The sequence below is a fragment of the Zonotrichia leucophrys genome, chromosome 4, assembly GCF_028769735.1.
Source record: "Zonotrichia leucophrys gambelii isolate GWCS_2022_RI chromosome 4, RI_Zleu_2.0, whole genome shotgun sequence".
Classification (NCBI taxonomy): domain Eukaryota; kingdom Metazoa; phylum Chordata; class Aves; order Passeriformes; family Passerellidae; genus Zonotrichia; species Zonotrichia leucophrys.
In genome coordinates, this window is record NC_088173.1 from 17,251,896 (window position 1) to 17,273,091 (window position 21,196).

Consider the following 21,196-nt stretch of genomic DNA (forward strand, 5'->3'; position numbering starts at 1 on the left):
ATCAAACTGAATGGTAGCACTAGATCTGTGCATGTCTCAATGATATTCACAAAGTAAGAATTTCACACTCATCCTCTAGACAAGAAAAACTCCTATTGCTTCACACATATAAAGGAAAACCTAGGACCAGTGTTTCGTATTTTATATGTTGTTGTTATTCTGGGCTTTTTACACAGAAGAATTTAGAAATCTGGAAGAGTAAAAGATTAAAAAATTGTGAAAACACAGAATAAAGCTACTATTTCATTATAATGAAATTAACATGACATATTTAATACAAATTAACGTGTGAAGTTTTTCATTGGAGATAAATAGTAAACACCTAAGCACACATAATATTAAAAATCTGACAAATTGGTTGGATTGCTTGATCACATAAATTTAAATATATGTTGGCAGTACAGGAACTGTTTCCTACAGGAAAGCCGATACTTTTCTTACTGGTGCAGTGGAACTTAAATTTCATCTTTTATCACAATACCCTAAAATTTTCCTTAGATAGTTTTTCTAGCTCAAGCTGCACTCAGCTTGTATTCACACTGCATCTCCTAAAGATAAAAGATTTTTGTGATCTTTAAGAGCAGAGTCATATATATTGCTGGTGATTAACAAAACATAAGAGAAGAGATTATTCAGTCACACAAGGTCAAAATAATATCAGTGCCAACATTTTCAGCTGCAAATGTTCAGAGTCAGAATACTGAATACACAAAACAATTAGTCTACCAAAATATCTGCTTTAATTCTAGGAAATGTGACTGATAAACTTGCTCAAGGTTTTCTGGGTTTTAAAGGTTAGGTACAACACTGACCTTAATGCAGATTACAGCAATCACGGTGTGTTAATACACTTAGCATAATGCATGTGCTCAAAATGCATTGAAGGGGACACTCACAGAGAGATGTGAAGGAAAATAACAACAGTGCAGACAATTAACGCTGAATTAATTAATTTAATTATAGTCTACCACTCATAATTAATCTCAATTAACAATTGAAAGTCATGTCTCTTATTTGTCCTTACCATGTTTTTGCTCAGGGGTAGTTTTTGATTCAGCCTGAAAAGAATTTAATGTTGATAGATCTTTATAGATCTTTCTGTACTCCCCCCACTAATGAGATCATCTTGCATTTGCAAATAATATATGCTTTTAAACCACACCAACACATTTTTAAGCCAACATAATTACGGTCCTTTCATGAGCCACAGCTCTTTAATTTCTTTAGCTTCATCTTTCTTGAATAAGCATTCCTGATTTTGTTCTATCCTACCTATTCTAGGTTGTCTTTCACTAGATTGCTTGGAAGAAGAGTTCCCTTGTACACATTACAAACCTCAATGCTAAAGAGCTTCATCAAGCATTTTTCCTCAAATGAATCATTTAGGCTGATATCTCAAATACAAAGAATTGGATGCCTTTCTTTAGTGAAAATACACTGAAAAATCTGTGCAGTATATATAGCAATGTGTTAATACTGAAGTGTGAAGAAGAAACACCTATGCTTTGTATCTCAGATGAGTGAAAGCAAGGCCTCTCAATAATGGCCACTTTACATTTTCAGAATTTAAAAAAATAAAAAAAGATCTCTGTTTGACAATCAACTCCCTTCTATCATGGCACAGAAAAATGGATTGTTCTTGTGCAAGTTTGGGCATCAGATTATATAACATCCTTTAGTTTTTTCATACACTGGCCACTGCCACCCTGATCCTGGGTTACAGAGTCACAAGTAGACAGAGATTTTACAAATTCTAGTGGGTCTGCAGCTGTCCAGTTTGTTACATGTCCAGAGTAATCCAGGCAAATCCTGCTGCTGAACCTGCATTCTAAGCAGAGAGATCATATCATCCTTCTGAGATACAGCAACTATTCCTTATTATAAGGAAACTCTATAGGATGCAGCCAAAGTTTGCTTGGAAAAACACATCAGTACATATGAAAGATACAAATTAGCAAACAAATGGCATTTTTTTTTTCAGATTTAAAAAGGAATTCCTATACCCATTGATTTTCCAAGCAGAAATGGAAAGCATTTTTATGTACACTTCTGCTCTGGAACTTTTAGTAGGATAACTTTTTAGCTGGGAATTTTTGAATTCCCTGGAAATTGTAGTGGAAGATATCATGTAAAGCACTGGCTGGCTTTACAACAGTATAACAAAGTGAAGAGGGACAAGAAAATATGAGGCAAAGATATCAGAACCATGTTCTAAATGTCTCACCAAGTTGCAAGGTGTGACGTGGCATTGCATTGCAATGGTGGATCAAGGGTGATGTGTTGTACTGCGCATCACTAACAGGTGTTGAGGACTTGTTTTCAGAGAAGCTGGTTAAAAATGAGTTTCATTTGAAGCTGTGCATAGAAACACACAGAGAGTCAAGTATCTGATTTGCTGATATATCCAGAAAATCTGTCTAGACTACTACCAAATGCATACAGTATCTCATGCTTTGACTTCCTGGTCCTGGAAGAAATGTCAAATCAGGTATACAATTAACTATACCAACTTCAGGTATAAACAAGTTCTAAAAACAAAACCCATTAGTCAGAGATTGTTTCTTAGGTCTAGGGAAATGGTAGCAGCAGTAGCCTTGCTGCTTGTGCACTGGGTCACATGTTTTTTAATTCTTGTTTACATTAATGGAAGCCTAGCTTCAAATATTTTTTACCTCATTTGAAGAAAAAATGAATCCAGACCTACAGTTGACTTACTACTCTAAGCTGGAAGTAATTGTTCTGGTTTATCTAAAATAGGTAAATATTTACCAGTGCAGGTGTTATAATCAGCTCATCCAGACATACAAATGTATCCTACTTTCTGATGCATTTTAATAAGCATTCTTAAAGAATTTGCAAAACACTGTATAATATAGAAAGCTGAACAGCTCAGTTTATAGGCACAAAGCTTTCTACTTCCCCACAGCACTTACTGCAATCATTAGCTCCAGAAGACCTGAAGTGACCTCCTACATCATCAGCTCAAGCCCTTGTGCTGCATACAGTGCTGCTTTAAATACTACTCATCGCCTGTTCGAACGCTTCCTAAAACCAAAATGGCTTTTTTACAAACTTATCAAAGGTTCTTCCAGAATCGTTATCTTCTCATTCCAAGGGAGACAGCCTTTAGTTAAATTTTTATATCCTTTGTTTACCTAAAGTGATTTAATCTTCTAGCAAAGCTGGGAAACAGTTCACACCTCTTATTTCCCCTTATCTATGTTTGTTTACACTGATTCCTCTTCCTCTGACTGCTCTTTTTCACTTAAAGGGAAAACCATTACTTGTGCAGCACTGCACTATGAAATCATGTGGCATTACTCCCTTCCCTCTCAGTAACTTCTTACTTACTTCCACATTATTATATTAGTCTTCCACATTATTATATTAGTCTTTTCAATCTGTTTGAAGGTTGTAGTCAGATAGGCTGTTCCTAAAAATCTACATCCTGATACAGCAATTGCAGCATTATCCAGAAAAAGATTTGAAAATATCGAATTTGCAAGCTGAGTTCTACTCAGTGACTATTGTAGGAAATCTTAGTATCTGTGAAAATAAGATTGTGGCATCACTACATAGCTCTGTTCACATCATATGAGGTATGCTCTTAATGAAGTTTCTTATTTTGTTGCAATCATGAAAGTTTAACTCCCTTGGGTTTATGATTATGCAACATTCGTGATGATTTCTAAAATCAGAACACAGATATTAGTGTAAAAACATTATTAAAAATAGTTAAATCAAAGGAATAGGTCAAAAGTAATAGTTTTAAAAATATCTTTAGTGTAGCTGCTTCATTATATGTATTTAAGCAATGGATATTAATCTCATCATGATATATAGGGATTTTATCCTTAACTCCCATTAATGCTAATAGGAGTTAAGTCCATAAATCCCCATCCATCACTGTATGAGTGTAGCCTGTCTCCCTCAGTTTTGCATGAACTTGCAATTTACTAACTCTGTTTACAGTAACAAGAGCTGCAGTGGACTTTAGAATATTTGTTGAATGAACTTGAATTAAGAAAGTAAAGGATTTTTAGATTGTCACCTTTTTTCCTAATTTCTGTTCTTGAGTCTAATAAATATGCCCTGGAAAAGTTCTCAGTACTAACATTCTACATGACCTTGAAATTCTTGATTTGAACAAATTTCAAAGCCTCATTTTAGCATCAGTTAAAAACTCCATTCTTCCACCCTGTCTTTATTCTATTCTGAACACTTGATACTTTCTGCACTCTGGGTGTGCATATGCTGGGTGTGATTTTTTAATTACAGCAGCCAAAGTAACCACTCATCATAAAAGATCTGTATGCTCAGACTTCTATGCACCATGCCCATACTGCAAAGATATATTGTAAACCATATATTAAAAAAAAAGTTGAAACCATTTTATAATACTTTAAAATTAAACAGTAAAGTTATACAATTCATCAAAAGTGCTTGTAAGAATCTGGTTTTTATGTACCAGATTCTTTTTTTTCTATAGACAATACATAGCACATATCAATTTCTATAGACAATTGATAGCACAGCATGCTATCAATTATGGCTGCTAAAATCTAGCAGAAAGAGAAGTATTATGAGTCTGTGAATCAGACTTTAATTTCCTTTAAAAGTCAATATGATCACAGCAAGGTGTGGTATGATGTGCATTTTCTACTGACATGCCACTCCCTATGTCATTGCTGCCATTACATCAGTAGCGTAGACCTCTTCCTCCCCCCTCCAAATCCTTTTAGAGCCTAATACTAATTTAAAAAATAAAAAAAAAACCCTCATAATCTCTCAAGTAGTTTGATTTCTTTTTGCACAAAGTAACCCTTATGACTTCAGAATCTCAGACATATTATGTGGGCCTCAGCAGCAGCAGTAGCCATCTCCTTCAGCACAGAAATTGGGTTCTGTCTTCTCTCACTCCTAAGCACTTCCATTGGACCCTTTCACTAATTAACCCAGGGAGTGCTACTCTGCTGTTTAGATTCATCAGACAGGTGTCTCTAGACAGAGATCTACAGATGATTGACACTTTCTTCCCTCTATCCAAATCGCAGGTAATCCCAACTCACAGGCTTCTCTGCTCCTATGCCTCTAGTGCTCCAGCTTGCTGAGGCTTTCAAATTCTCAGCAATTTCATCCAGGGCTGAAAAGCACTGCAAAACCAACAAAAATCCCTTGTCATGATTTAACCCCAGCCAGCAAACGAGAACCACACAGCCTCTCTCTTATTCCTCCACCAATGGGATCAGGGAGAGAATTAATTGGGAGGGTAAAAGTCAGAGGACTCGTGGGCTGAGATAAAGACAGTTTAATAGGCAAAGCAAAAGCTGCACACACAAGGAAAGAAAAACAAGGAATGAATTTACTGCTTCCCATGGGCAAGCAGTAAATTTAGCCATTCCCAGGAAAGCAGGGCTCCATCACACATAGCAGTTACTTGTCAAGACAAACACAATCACTCCGAATATGCCCCTCTTCCTTCTTGCCCCTCTACCCATTTCTCACCCCTGATATATACTGAGCATGACGCCATATGGTCCTGTTGGGTATATTGCCTTGGTCAGTGGGTGTTAGCCATGCCAGCTCTCTCTTCCTATTTCCCACACATTCCCATTCTCTTCACCAGCACAGCAGCTGGAAAAACAAAACAAAACAAAAAAAGGCTTTGGCTCTGTTAAAGCATTTCTCAGCAATAACAGAAGACGTCTATTTTATCAACCTTGTGCTCAGCACATACCAAAACATAGCCCAGTAACAGCCACTGTGAAGTAAATTAACTTTACCTCAGCTCAAACAAGCTGCAGACTTCTCCAGAGTTCAGAAAGATCCCAACTTGCAAGCCTCTAGACTTAAAATTTAATTTTGCCTACAAGCAAATTTAGTCCCATATCTTTCTTTCCCAATTAAAAAAAAAATAAAGAAACAGGCAGCCACCTCCTCAAGGCATTTCTCATTGGAAACTGAGGCAGTCTGAATAAATACTAACCTCAAACTTTATTACAACCATTAAGATATTGAAGGTGAAGGATAAACAAATGTATTGAACACACATAACTGAAAAAAAGTACGTATTCATTATTTCTTGTTTACCTGTTTGTGATGATAAAACAATAATCTTTGAAAGCACTCTTGGAGAATCTGAATTTATTCCCTTGCTTTAAAAAATAAGCAGTCTTTACAGTGCCTGATCTTTCAGTCGCTAGGTTTCTCTTTCAGTTAATGGATTTCAAAACGTAAATGTATAAGAACATATGCAAGCTAATTTTTTGGCATAACAGGATTAGTTAAAGAAGATTTCTAGTCTGATTTCCATCTACAAACATTGTAAACTACAATATGCCGGATCTCTCACAATCTTCTTTTTAGTTCCTCTATCTTCTTTTAAAAGATTTAAATTGAATGAGGGTTTAGCTACTTAACTCCTGGTAGGATTGAAGGGATAGAATCCTGAAAATTTGATGTTTCTAGTCAACCATTAGTAGGTCCCTTGTTTGCAGTACATTTTTCCTTTTTTTTGTGAATGTGGCTGCTCTACAGTTTCAGAAAACTGACTATATTAAATACATAATTTGCATGTCTTGTTAATGTATATTAACATATATTTATATAAAATATATTCTAAATACAAAAATTACAACAGTTTTCATTGCATATATTGATATTTTACCCCAGCTTAGCAAAATGTAGAGAAAATGTTTTAGATTTGTGCCTGTGACTACTGTTCTGGTATTACTGTAGTATTACAAATTACAGTCTTTTAAAATAAGGATTCACTTTTCAATAAGTTACCTTTATTTGTACCCCTTGGTAGAAGTTCATCATGGACTTAGTGAAAGGCCATAAATTGTATATTTCTTCTTTCTCCCTTTCTACTCATCTAGACCCACATGTACTTGTTCACAAAGTTAATTTCTTCATGTAAGGAACAGATTAACAAATCGATACTGAATGGAGTTTGTGTCTGTTGAAGTTTTATTTAGTTGTCCAAGTGTATTCAGTGTGGCCTTAATAATCCCTAAGACTCCCTGAGTTATCTGGGAAGGTAAACATATCACAGGATTGCAGAAGATATGCATCTTTTTGAACCAGCAGCCAAAAGGCAAAATACCTTAGGGCTTTTCAAATGCCTTTGGGTAGAAAAACAAATAGTTCCCTTTCTCCTCAGTACTGGTACAGTACAAATACACATAAAATTTTATGTGTTGCCATGGTATCATTGTAAAATCACTACATCCACCCGATATTCCTAACAGAACTCTTGGAGCATTTCATGCGTATCAATAAATTTAAGGTCAACTCATATCTGATTGAATTTGTTTAAGTTAGAAATATATTCCTTCTCATAGCCCACTTGAGCAAGTGTTTAGACTACGGGAGTTAGCAGGCCCTGCTTCTGGGCTAGTTTAACTTTACCTTTTATTTTACCTTATTTAACCTATTATAGACAATGTCATATTTGTCTACCAAATAAAGGAAGGCATCAGAGAAATTTAATATGGAATTCTCAAAATTGTATTTGATCTAATTTGGTTATATTTCTCTGAGGAGATGAAACAGAGGGTGATTTCAAATGCATATTTTCAGTAAAAAATTATAAAATTATCCCATTCAGTCACTCATTGAAACAAGTTATATTCAAAGGGCTAACATAAAATTCATTAATAACAAAATGGAATATATAGTACCCAAAATTCATTTGAATAAATGAAAAATCTCAGAAAAACTTAACTTTTCACTTAGCAAGAAGTACTTTCTGCTGTAGAGCAACAACTTCTTCAGGGACACATCATTTTCTTGCAGAAAAAAACCCCAGAATCTTTGGTCAACTGAGAACATGCCAAACACCAAATGAAGACAGAGGCTTAGCGTATGTTGTTTGTTCATGTAATTGTCATGTCCTTTATCATCTAATCCCTTATTTTACTGCTTAAAAGTGCAAACATTTTAAAAGCCCCTGAGCTAAAGCTTATAAAAGCAATTACACTGAACAAGTTTCAAAATGTGATTTTAGTGCAATGCGTTATGAACACACAACTTCCATTAAATATGGGAGTAGTATATTGAATCTTTAATTAATAAATATTCTAGGACATGCAGTAGGAGCTATGACAAATATTATTATACAGTACGTCAGTAGTAAAATTATTCTCTTTAAGAATAAGCATCCTAGATATTAACTACCATTGACTTCTGATGATTATAGTGAGCACAGAAACTAAAATCCAGTATTGCTACTGATAATAAACTCAACAAAATAACACAATGCTAAAATAAACCAAACCCATCCATTTGCAATGCTTTATCCCTAAAAGGTATGGAAAGTAAGTAGATATTGTAGCACATTGTTGAATTCAACTCATTTTGAATGTTTTGTGAAAAAGACAAGGGAGTAAGTAAAGCAAAAATCAAAGAGCTCTCTCAGAAACTACTGCCTATATTATTTTTTTAGCTGTGGATTGAATGATAAAGTCTGATAGCTCTGTGCTAACAAGCATCCTGTAAATGACCCAATGCTTTATCTAAGGGAAAGACAGAACTGAAGTAGTTGCAGTAGGTTCTCATTCTTCATCATTTGTAATGGTGGCAAATGAGGTATAACTTATCCCAGCAGAAAATAAAGCAAGGAATGTTCATCTCTGCCAGCCAGAATGCTAACAGAAGCCATACCACTTCAGAATCCAAGGGAATGAAAGCAGGTGGCACACCTAGGGAGAGCACTACATGCAGAAGTGGTATATAACTGTATTTGCTGAACTCTAAATTTTAAGTGTATAAGGGAGTCTGAGAGATCTGATATTGCAGGTAGCAATGTTGAAGTACTAGTTTCAGCCAGCTCTTTGCCAAGTGACTTCTAGTTCTATTGACTTCAATATGAATATTGATGGATGGTTATTGGAGTCAAACTCTGAAAGGAATTAGGTAAAATTAAAATAAAGCTTTAACCAAACCATTCCCAGGACCCCCATTGGGATATCTACTAGTTCTGAAATGTATGGGAAACAAACAAAACCAAACTAAACCACCAAAACTTAACTTACCAAAAAGAACCCAAAACCCTAGAAATATTAAAAACATTAATACCCACCTTAAAATCTACTGCTCAGAGGAGCTGTTCACTTAAGTCCATCAACAGTCTTTTCTGAATAGCTCAATTAATTTTTAAATCTTCGTGAGATCAAGGCAAGTTAGTTGTCACATAAACCTCCCATCCATCTGGGCCATCCTACTTAATGGAGGGAGCAGGAGCACCCACAATTTGCAATGTAGACTAGGATTAGAGGAACTGAGCAGGCCTTATTGCTCATCATCAGCCTTCAAGGGCTGAAATCTAGACATCCTAATTATCCATAGTGTGTTTAGCCAAGTAACTTCAGGCACGACCAGAAAGGAAAGTTTTCCATGTGTTTGCATGTGGAACCGAATCCTTTTCCTTATACAGAAGAGTCACAGGAAGATTAGGAACAAAAATTGCAAGAAGTCATTTTCCTAAGGCACATCCATGAAGACATTGATGTCTGAGGGAGGAATCATGTGGTTCTAGAAAATTTGGACAAAGTAATTGATTACCTAATATGCAGCCACTGTACTTAAAAACAGTGAACAAATTTAAAATGGAAAGATGTTATTACCACAAATAAGGCCATCCTATCTAATTATACCAATCAAGGCAGCAATAAAAAGCATGTCAAATTGCATGTTTTTCAGATATCAAGACAGTTGTTATGGAAAATCTCAGAAGTAAAAATTAAAATTATCAATGTTTTCTTCTATGGCAGTGAAAATGAGCTTTCATTACAAGTGTCATAGTTAACTCACGAAAAAAATTTTCTACAAGAACAAAATTTGTTATAGTGTCTTATGTTTACTCTTAACAGTGTTCTTCCAAAATCTGTAAGAACTTTTTCATTTTAAAATTTGACAGTGAGTTAAAAGAAGGGAAGGAAGAATCCTTTGACTACATCATAAAAAAGACAAGTCTAGATTTCACTTAGAAGTATATATTAGGCAAAATTATTATATTTGGAATAGCAACAGAGAGAGTTCTGTAATTTATGCATGAAATTCTGAGGACTTGGTTCAAATAACAGCATATGTTCTTATGAGAATGGGTGATATTCAATGTTTAAATGAGGGGCATATTTTGGAATCTCTCAGATCAAGAAAGATTCCACATGAAGTGCATATGAAAAATGCTTTAAAGAAATAGTGATAATTAGGAAATTAATATCTTAAAGATTTTTGTGGAAAAATCTCAAAAAAGCTACAGTCTGTATGTTGTGGTGATATAGCTCTATCTGTACAAGTATAATGAAGTAGAAATCAAAATATCCTGTAAGTATTTCAGATTTTACTGTGTGCTGGAAATTATTAATCAAAATGTTAATACCAAGGTCCATAGTGGCCTGAGCCTTGGCATGGACAGCAAAGAGCAATTACCTGATCTCCAATTTTTATTTTATTGAACCTTATGAAGCAGGTGAACAGTATCCTGACCCTCTACCTTGCACTAAGGTTTTGAAGCATGGTGAAACAAGTGCAGACCCACGTCTCACTCTCGCTCTGTAGCACCAGGGTACAGCAGCTGTTCAGACAATAGCAGCCTTGAGGTTACAGATGAGGCTGTGGAAGCCACCACAACTGAAATAATGATTTCTCCCTCCCCTCAAGGGACTGTTCTGTCACAGTTATTTGAATTAGGAGTCATCCTTTCAGGCAAATAGCACATGAGAACACTGAGCCTCTTGTAGGATAGCAATTCAGGCAGTTTGATTCTGGTGTCTGTGCTTGCATCAAACAACCCTACTTGTTTAAAGTAGTTAGGCCTTGTGCTCATAATGTGTAGTTATAAACTGAGATGATGAATACTTGTCCTTCATGAAACAGCAGTCAAATAGCAGCCTCTTTCCTTTGATAGATTAGGATATGTATTTAAGTAAGTAATGAGTGGCAATGGCAGCGTTTTCAAGGGAGATAACAATGAAAAATATCTCCAGTTGCTTCAGTGAGAAGTTTAACCAGGACTTTTTTCATCTTAAAAGCTGGAAACAATTTAAACCAATAAACTTTACTCATACTGACATACAGAATAACTTAATATAATTTTGAAAGGATCACATCATTTGTTATTCTTCATTTTCCTTTTTCATTTGGCCTTCATGCTATGCATTTTTCACCTGTTCTGTCTCATACATGTGAGAAGACCTTTACTATAAAAATGATCCTGTCCATAAAGTCTTCATATTCTACTGAGAAAAGTAAAGTAAATAGACATACCTCAGGTTATATAATTTAAAATATAAAGCTTGGGTTGGGCAGAAATACAAAGTCCTGAGAGCTGTAGTGCTCCCACCCCAGTGCCCCAGGTTTAGAGCTGTTTCCTTCAGTGCAAGGATCGCACATGCTGGGAAAGGCAGCGGAGCCCTCATTGCTCCCACATCCTTCTTCCTCCTGTCCTTTTGATTTTATACAGCAAGCTGGAATGGACGCTGGTACTACATGATATTTGGGATGATATTGGGATGATATTTCATGCAAAGAAATAAGAATATTTCAGGGGTTATTATTCCCTTTTAGAAGACACCAAAATATAGTTCTGTGAGCACTGAGGCACAAGCTTGTCTAAGAATTTTGTCTTACTGTGGAAACACACAGAAAATACAGGCTTGTTTTTACATCTGTATAGTACAAATCCCTGGCTCTGGTTTTACCACATCATGGTACTAATTATAAAAACACCAACAGGTTCTCTTAAGAACTTTTTATGACTTTTGAGGCTTTCCCTACCCATGATGAAAAAGAAAATGTCTTTCAATCCTTTCCTGAAAGGAGTTGGGATGTGTTTGTGTGTGTGTTTTTAACAAATTAATTAACAGTTTATTTCTTTAAATAAAGCAGTTGATTAACAATTCCAATGCATTTAATGTTGCATGCTTCCATTTGGTCAGAGAGCCTTTTTCCTGTGCTGGAAAGAGTAATCTGAATTAATTTCATTTTTCAGGTGTAGTTTTCTAATTACCTTCTTTGTGCTAAAAATTGGTAAAGTTATGTTAACATAAAATTCTTTGCTGGAACTTTCTCTATATGATTTACAAATATTGGCAAGTATGGGCAATACTTGGTAAGCATGTTTTTAGCATATTTGGCTACACTTACTTACTCAGTCAAGCTGAGTAATTAAATTGACCAAAACAGCAGGATGCTGAAGATATGAAAAACTTTCTCATGAATAAATGTTGCACATTGAGGTTCCTGTTGTCCTTTATTATGTTTGTTGGCATGATTCTTCCCCACTACATGGCTGCATGCCCCAAGTTTCCTAAGAGAAATATCAATAAAATGCTGCATTTTTAACCAACAATTTCTACACCAATGAGGTTTTAACTAGTTAGTCTAACCTATTAAAACTAGTGTCCATAGTTTTTGGCTAAATTTTATTTCTCAACCCTGGACACCTAATTTCCCATTCTGACTAAAAAAGCCTTCTTGTTGAAATTAATTTTCATAATCTTTTTTAACCATAAAAAAGTGATTCATTTTTACTTCTGTTATATTCAGAAGTGTCATGTAAGGTCTGACATCCAGTTGCCATTTTCTCCCTGCAGCTAACCTATCTTTTTCTCTATTTTATTTTGATCTTTTTCATTAATGCAGTTCAAATAATGAGGAAAATCTTATTATGACCAATAAAAGTATAGTTCCTATGCCCTTACGTTCAGTCTCAGTTCTAAATGCAATGTAATGAGAAACTATTATTCACCTTTATTTAAAACCAAGTATTTTCAGAGTGGCAAAGTTGTAAGAAAGTGGAGCCATAAATACATTTCTGATGGGATGTATGTGCAAAATGACTTCCAGAAGTTTGAAGTCATCTTTTCTATAAAAGTCCTCTTGATTAAGACAGGAATTTCTGTAGAAATTCAGGTGACTACACCAGTAGCTAATCTAATTTATTATAAAGACATATAGGGTCTCTACCCTATTTGAAGAGAGGAGGAACATGTGCTCTCCTCAGACTGCTGTATGGCAAGCTACTGCTCACACAATAGGAAACTGAGGCACAGAAAGGCTGTGTGCTGGGTCTAAACCAAGTAAGGATTAAAGAGAGAGAAAAAATAATAATTTAACTTCCCTTACAGTGGGACAGATTCTCACTGACAGAGAGAGAGGGAATGGGAATATCCCTGCCAGGGTTTGGGCAGAAAAAGGTAACACCATAAATCTCTTTTTATGCTTCTTATTTCAAATTCAAGACAAATTTGTGATAGAGTAGGTAGATAGATAAGGTAGAGTTATATGGAATTATATGAACTGTACATGGAGGTTGGATTTCCTTATCTTAGGATGTTTTTGGATTGCCTTGAAATGCATCTTTATTCTTACCCATTGTGTCCCACTAATATAAATAGGTATCATTCTGGCATTCAGCTAAGTAATTCTTTTGTCGTCCACAGATGGACAGGGGATTACATGGCTAAGAAATGAAATAAAAGCTAAATCCCTATGCTTGATAAAGCTTTGCTTGTTTTCTCTTTTATTCAGGATTACCGAGTGAACATCTTTCTCCGTCAGAATTGGAATGATCCACGCCTTGCATACAGTGAATATCCAGATGACTCTTTAGATTTAGATCCATCCATGCTGGATTCCATTTGGAAACCTGATCTGTTCTTTGCTAATGAAAAAGGTGCCAACTTTCATGAAGTAACAACAGATAATAAGTTGTTGCGGATTTTCAAGAATGGAAATGTACTTTATTCCATCAGGTGAGTCTTTAATCTAATGGGGTTTTTTTCAGATAGAAGCTCAAAAGTATAATTAGGATTTTCTAAAACGTATATTCAGTTGCTAGTCATGCAGAACTATTATATGTGAGTTTTGTATGCAGAATTTTGTCAGCATTCATTGTTTATATTAAAATAAAAAATGATCACTCATTAGTCAGGCACACAGTAAAAGTAATAAGAAAAATTTCTTTCTCATTTTAAAGTACAGGTACTGAGCCTAGAGGAACTAGGACACTGCACAGAACAAATAATCCTGTAGTACTATAATCTGAGTTGGCCTATATACAAGTTTCAAAGTCTGTGGCCTCCAATGTCATGACAATCCAATGTTACTTTTCTCCCTTTCTGGACACTGCAGTTGCACTTCAACCTGAAAAGATGGCCTGTTTGAGGAAGTATGACATTTATAGCATAGTCATTTACTCAACTCTGAAGATGGAGAGAAAACTGGAAAGTAATTTTTTGAAAAGGTTTTAAGAAGCTGAAAGCAGTAATCATAAGTATTGACAAAATCTAATTATCCCACTTCCCACCACTTTCATTTTAATAGAGACATCAGTAGGCATTTTACCAGTGTCTTCAAAAAGCGAATCTAATGAGAAACACATTAGATGTAAGTGTGCTAATACCCCACTAGATTTGGTATTGAAGCAGTGACTCACGTAGTGTGCAAAATGTTACTCTTTTCAAAATAAATATACTATTGTCAGCTCAGTGTTTTGCTTTGCATGCTTTTATGACACTGAATTAATGGATAATTAGACTCTTTGAAGAGACGTCGGGAATCTCTAAACGCTCTGAATTCTGGAGAAAGAGAAAACTTTATGAATTGCATTAATTGTATCAGTGGCAAGAATCTCCTTCCTCCTTCCCTCCTTCCAGTGCCATTAGGCAGCACTTCTCAAAGCTTACACAAGGAGAAAAGGTTGGGTTAAAATTCTTATGAGGATTTCATATCCAAAAGGAGGTTAGTCTGCCACTCTGGGAACATAATCAATCTTCAGTGTCACAGCATGTATTCTGTCACTAGAAATAGATTCAAAGTAGATTGAAAGGATTCCTTCCCTGAATTCAAGTAGAAATAGATCTAACTCAATTATCTGAAGACTTTCTGAGTCACCTCAAGAGGCATTGGGTGTTGTTCCACTCTAATCAAATAACTCCCTGCTTTGCTCTACTCCTTCCTAGTGCACACTGTACACAGTATAGACCCCACCATTCAGCTGAAACAAGTTTGGATTGCAAATTCAATACAATTTAGAGCAAGTTCATGGCCACATGAAATGGGGTGAAAAACCCCAAATGTGAGAAATAGGATCATATTAAATTATAAAGGCAAACACCAACTGTGCCAAAAGCAGACACCAGATAGTTCCTCAGTTTCTTATGAAGCCAGAAAGTTTATGTTGCCTTGATTTAATTAAGAGTTATAACAGTTTCTAAAACAGATTTAAAGTCATATCACTGGCATCTAGTTTAGTTATGTGCATTTGAGTAAGCTGACCTTCTGATAAGGGGAGATATGCTAATTGCTATTATGCTGATATTAAAAGGAAAAAAAAAAGTTTCTAAATTTGCTTCTTTTTTCATTCCCTAATTTCTCCTCATCTCTAATTGCATTGGGACAACACAGACAAAAAAAAATAATGGAGGGTAACAGTTCCCAGCTCAATGAACACTTAATATAAAATACTAAAATATTTACTGAAGCACAAATTAAAGTCCAGGTGCCTCTGAAATTACTTGCTGTGTTACCTACTAGCCAGAATTTGCCTTTGGAACTTTTTTTAACAGCATGGGAACAGGGGATGTGTCTGACTTCCCTCTTCAGACTCTCCCCATGCAGCTCTATCACTGTCTGGCTAAACAGAAATCATAGCAATAATGAATCAAGAAGGTTTGGTCACCAACAAAAAATTAGGTAAAAGAAATATACAGCCATACTTGCCAGCTACTGCCCACTTCCCTTTAGCCCCAGTGCCAAAAATGTCAATGATACATAGGCATAGCCAGGAAGGAAAACTCATGCCTTTATCTCTTATAAATTCTTCTTTCTGATTCTTCAGAGAACTTTTACTCGAAAGATAAATTACTGTAAATAATTCATAAATTATTATAATAAATAAGAAATAAATTTTTAACTTAAAATTTAAAAATACCTCTTTGCTCATAATTTGAAAAGAATTTCACAGGAATTATTAGGACTAACACTGATGCACAGCTGCAGTTCAAAATTGCAGCCATATTTTGGTTTACCATCAATATCATCAAATGTTTGTTTAAGCCTTTGTGTTGACATTTTAAGCACTTTATTTTAGGACAGCAACACATAAAACTACTTTTCCACCATGACTGCTGGCATATGTTATGAAATTCTTGCAAATTTGTGTAATTTTTATGCTGTAGCACAAAAAGGCACACTGCTGCTGCATTCCTTTAGACTTCTCATTAAGTTAGGCCTCCCTACTGAAAAATTTAGTTTTCTGATAGTCTGCAAATTTATTTTCCATGGTGTCATACTAGGTTGAGTTAGATGGATTCAGCTAATAGAGACCTTTTTTGAGAGCTTTCTACGGAAACATGTATTCTATTTCTAATTGCTTCCTTTGTATTCGCGCATTCTTCCCGCACAGTTCTATGGCTTTTTTGGGGGTATGTTTTTAATAGTTTTTTTGTGTCCTTTCAGATTGACTTTAATACTTTCCTGTCCGATGGATCTCAAAAATTTTCCAATGGATGTGCAAACATGTATAATGCAGCTGGAAAGCTGTAAGTTTGCGTAATGTATTATCCTATACATACTTTTGCAGAGATTACAACAGCTATACAGGAGGTAGGAAAACCCCTTGTGGTGGTACAAGAACAAATTTTCAAAATGAATATTCTATTTCATCAATAGAATCTGTGAAGTATACATGATTTTGAGGAAGATTTGAACTGAAAATAGAGTTTTGTGTAAATCTGAAGTTACCATTAAACTCAGTGACAGTTTGTGCAAATATTTCTGCACATAGGGTTTCACCATAAGTCTTTCTGTGTTCACACATGCAGGAGGTAAATAATAGAGAAAGCATAAAGGGAACATAAGAATAACTTAGAGAAGTGATGGATGGGGCTTTATGTGAAATAAAATAATTATATTACAACATATAGTATATTTTACTTAAATAATTATATTACAACATATAGTATATTTTACTTATCATCTACCTTGATATCTTGTTACTTAAAAGAGGATGGAAAGTGTAAAGCAGCTATGCCATCTCAAGGCACAAACACACTCACAAAAGGAGAAATCAACTATTCTGTCTGATGCATTATATTCTCATTTTCCCTGTGATATGAAGTATTTGGGAATTGCTGCTTCCCTTAAATTGAGAAGACTTTGAAAGAGAGCTGTAGCTGAAAAACCCTCCTAATGATGCAAAGAACAAAAATAAAATGAAGTAAAGCATTCTTTGAAAGCTTTCAGCAATCTGAAGTTAGTGAAAATAAATGACAGGAGTAAAAAGTATTCATATCTAATCTAAAATATCTAGATTTACAGTTTTAGGGCCAACAAGTAAAATATTTCAAAAAAATAAAAGAATTATTCTTATAGAATGAACATATTGGATTATTTTAAATATATCATACATCAGAAACACAACAAATATAATTTTATTAACATTTTTTGGAGTTTTTTTCTTTTACTGGAACAAAGCAGCACCTAGGGGAAGGGGAGGTAATTATCTATCAGTCAGTATGTCAGAACTGTTTGTTGTATGGTGTGCTATTTATAGGCTATTGCAGGGTGAGTACAAAAGCCAGATCTATCTTTTATTACAATGGACAGATGGTAACATTATGAAGCAGCCTTTCAATATGAGGGCAGCAGCTGAATCTGACAGCAGAAATTTTCTTGACTAAAATGGAGAGATAATTATTTGCTGCAAATGTCAAGGAATTTAGGACAATATTATATACCCAGGATTTGAGCAAAACTCCACAGCCAACCTGAGCAGACAATCCTACCGATAACCTGTATAATTAATGTGACTAAACAAAAGGTTACCTACCAGGAGGCAGTTGCATCAGAGTACATGCAGATGGCAGGTCTACTCACTAAATACAATTATGCTTCAAAGAGGAAGTATCATAGTGTTTGACTGAGCAAGCAAAATGTATCATTAAAAATGCTTTGAGAAGTTTTGAAGCTTTTGCTTTAACAGCTTCATAAACTCAGCTGCATTTTTCCTCTCTTTCAGCTGTTGTGAGGACAGGTCACACAACAACTGAGCATTCTTAAACAAGCAGGCATCTGGTTTGCTTTAGAGAAACCTTGCAGGAGGCCACAGTTCCCACAAACTACACCACAGGGAACCAACATTTATTAGTTGAATGGCACTGTGGATGTTCTACTGTATTTTCCAGCAGAACATTTTTCACTGAAGTCTTGTTTTTAATCATTGAGTTCAGTGGGCGTAAATTCCCAGCTGCACATTCACACGGTAAGGAGAGGTTCTCACAAAAGAAGAGCTGAAGAAAATACAGATGAGTGCTTCAAATTCTTTATTCACAGAGAAAGATCAAATTTGATTTCATAAGGAAGTTGCAAGCCATAAAGCTTTTCCCATATTGTCTTGTCTAATTCTATTTTACCTGTAACTTCAGACATCAAAAAACAGACTATGGGAAAAAATGATGGCCTGAGGCAGAAAATGTTGCAGCATGTGGGAGCTCTGGATATGCTTACATGTCTGATAGCAGAATAACCAGTAAGGTTTGCAAGACCAAGGCAGCAGTTCCCTGAGATTATTTTGGTACAGATCCAAAACAGTTACATTTTGACCTAAGTTCCAAGATCCTAGACTTTTGAGAGCAGGAATTCACCTGTCCATAGCCAGTTTCTCTGTACAGGAAGGACAGGAAAAGAGATAAACAACTTAGAAGTGTTACAAAAAATATCTACATGCCAGGAAGAAGAGTGATCAGGTAAAAAAAAAAAAAAAAAAAAAAAGAGTAGTTTATATGAGAGTGAACTCTGATCAATTTCCAAAACTTAGGAAAGGATGAGCAGAAACACTCAAATTCCAGACTCTCTGGCTAAGAAAAGACATCTAGTTCTATTTAAAATTATAGAAGATAAAAGGAGGATGATGCATTTGGCATTTTCCCAGGCTTCACATCAAATCTCCCGAGGTAAGAACTGACATAACCCTGAGAGCCTGATTCCATCCAAGCATCTCTAATTTCTAGGCCACAGTGTCATACTCTGCTCTGGCTGTCTGCCTTGCATTTTTGGCGCACAGTGAGACAATGTAAACAGGGGGATCAAAGCAGTAACCCTAGTGGTTAATGCCTTGTCTGGGGAAGTGGAAGACATTTAGTTTCAAAACAGAAAACACAGTCCTCTCATGTCCTGAGTGAATGATCTGACCACCAGGCTACGTTATAGCCTGGTTTGCAGGAGCAAAACAGCAGTAGCTGTGCTTCCAGATGTTTCTTTTTGAAGTGGTGATCACTGCTGTTTTTTCCAAGTTGTGTAGGACATTGTACATTATGAATTTACAATGCCCATTTGTCTCACAGTTTCTGTAAACTGTGTCTGATCTTGCAAGACTTGCTTCAGAATGTGTCACTGAGAAAATTAGAATCAATCACCTATCTTTACTCAGGTTACCACTGGGTTGCAAAGACTGACAATTATAACAGACAGATTATGGGTTTTGTTTCTCCTTTAAGTAGTAATTTCTTTTAGTATTAGATACTTTCCTTCAGTATTGATATGGTTTTTCCATCACAGAAAAGTCTGAGAGAAAAAATCCTGTATAGCTTTTATTCCCAAATGATATCTTTATTTTTATCTGGCTCATGTAACGTTTTCTCCAAGGTCAGTCTGAGCAGCTGGATTTGCCCCTGGTAAAAGTACTTCATTAGATCATGAAGTGTCTGAAAAATATTTCAGTAGAAATGTCTTCTATTTTTAAAGGATTTATTTTACCAAATGATTTCTCAGCAGCTAGAATAGCTGCTTTTTTATCTTAGAAAGGGAACAAATGAAAATGCACATATGAAATAATCCCTTCTACAATTCTATGCCTTACACCAGGGCAGCCTATAGGCATGTGGGATAATTTTAGTTTTATTCTGCTTGAATAAGATACAAAGAAATGTCAACCAGATATGTATTTATTTCTGTGGCCTTTCTCCCCAGAAAGAAATGTTTTTCTTTCATATGCTAGAGCTAGTTGTCTTTCTTTTTTAAGTCTCTCTTTTACCTCACAGCATTCCTTTACTCATAAATTACAATTATAATTTTATGTGACATTTAATATCCCTGAATTTTCAAAGAATATTGAAAATACTAAGTTACAAAAGAAAAAAGATTATGAAAAGCAGCATAGGTAAGGTATAGAACACTTTCTTACTCATAATTTTAATTTGATGTTGATTTTTAAATTAAACAGTGACCCTTTTTTCCCCCCTTCTGATTTATGGGGGCTTTTCAGTCTTTCTAAGCAATCATGCTCCTGTCTTCTGGATTGTTAAAGAAAATTCCCTCTGTACTACATTATTATTTGCACAATTTCTTTCCCCCCAGTCTCTAATTTGGAGATCGTACAAGTGGAAAGATGGGTATGCAGGCTGCAGCAGTACAAGTTAATGCATTACAGAAAAGTGTAATGTGCACATTTTTCCTTTTCCCACAACAGCACAAAGACAAGATAGGAAAGATAAAATAACTGGAGCATATTTCTTATCTGCCAGGGAATTCTCAGGTCGCTACCTGAACAACAGAAATTATGGACACACTAGGCCAATGCCTGTCTGTGCCAGAAGGTGTGGAATCATACTGCTTCTCTCCTTTCCATTTCAGCAGCACAAAAATTATCAGCTGCTGAGGCAGCGATTTTTATTCTGCAGATGGGTGACTCAAACTATTGTGTCTATCTGAAGCGAGACAAGAGACACCACAACAAAGATCAGCATAGTTGTTGTCGTCAGCTCCTGACCAATGCAGGATAAAAGGGCAGTAGGAACTGCACAACTGCTGCTGACATGCAGAAACTGGAACAAAAGTGATAGCTGAACACCTATAGACTTCAGCAAGAATAATAGGTTTGAGAGATGTGCTAGAGTGCTGAGCTGAAATGTTATTTTTTTCCAAAATTCAGGCTAAGAAGAATAACCCTATAACTCTTCAGGGAGAGATTCCTTCAGAATGACTTAGAGGGCAGTGCAAGGGGCAGACACTTTTCAAAGCAGCTCAGAAGTACATTAAATAAAATCCTGCCTTCTTGGAGCTCCAACAAAAATTTAGCCTTGAAACGAATCACAGCTCATTTCTGAAGCTAATATATTTAGTGCATAATGTAGAAGAATTTGTTCTAACCTCAAGCCAAAGGCAGATTCCTTAGCTCTGTCATATC

General features: G+C 35.5%; 1 protein-coding gene across 2 annotated transcripts in view; it reads left to right on the forward strand.

The window, feature by feature from the left end:
* GLRA3 (glycine receptor alpha 3) overlaps positions 1-21,196 on the forward strand; it is an 83,137-nt gene that overhangs the window by 30,436 nt on the left and 31,505 nt on the right. For both annotated transcript variants that reach the window (XM_064710640.1, XM_064710641.1), the window contains exons 4-5: positions 13,540-13,763; positions 16,471-16,553. In XM_064710640.1, the coding sequence (XP_064566710.1) occupies positions 13,540-13,763; positions 16,471-16,553 (307 nt within the window). The remainder of the gene's footprint in view (positions 1-13,539; positions 13,764-16,470; positions 16,554-21,196) is intronic.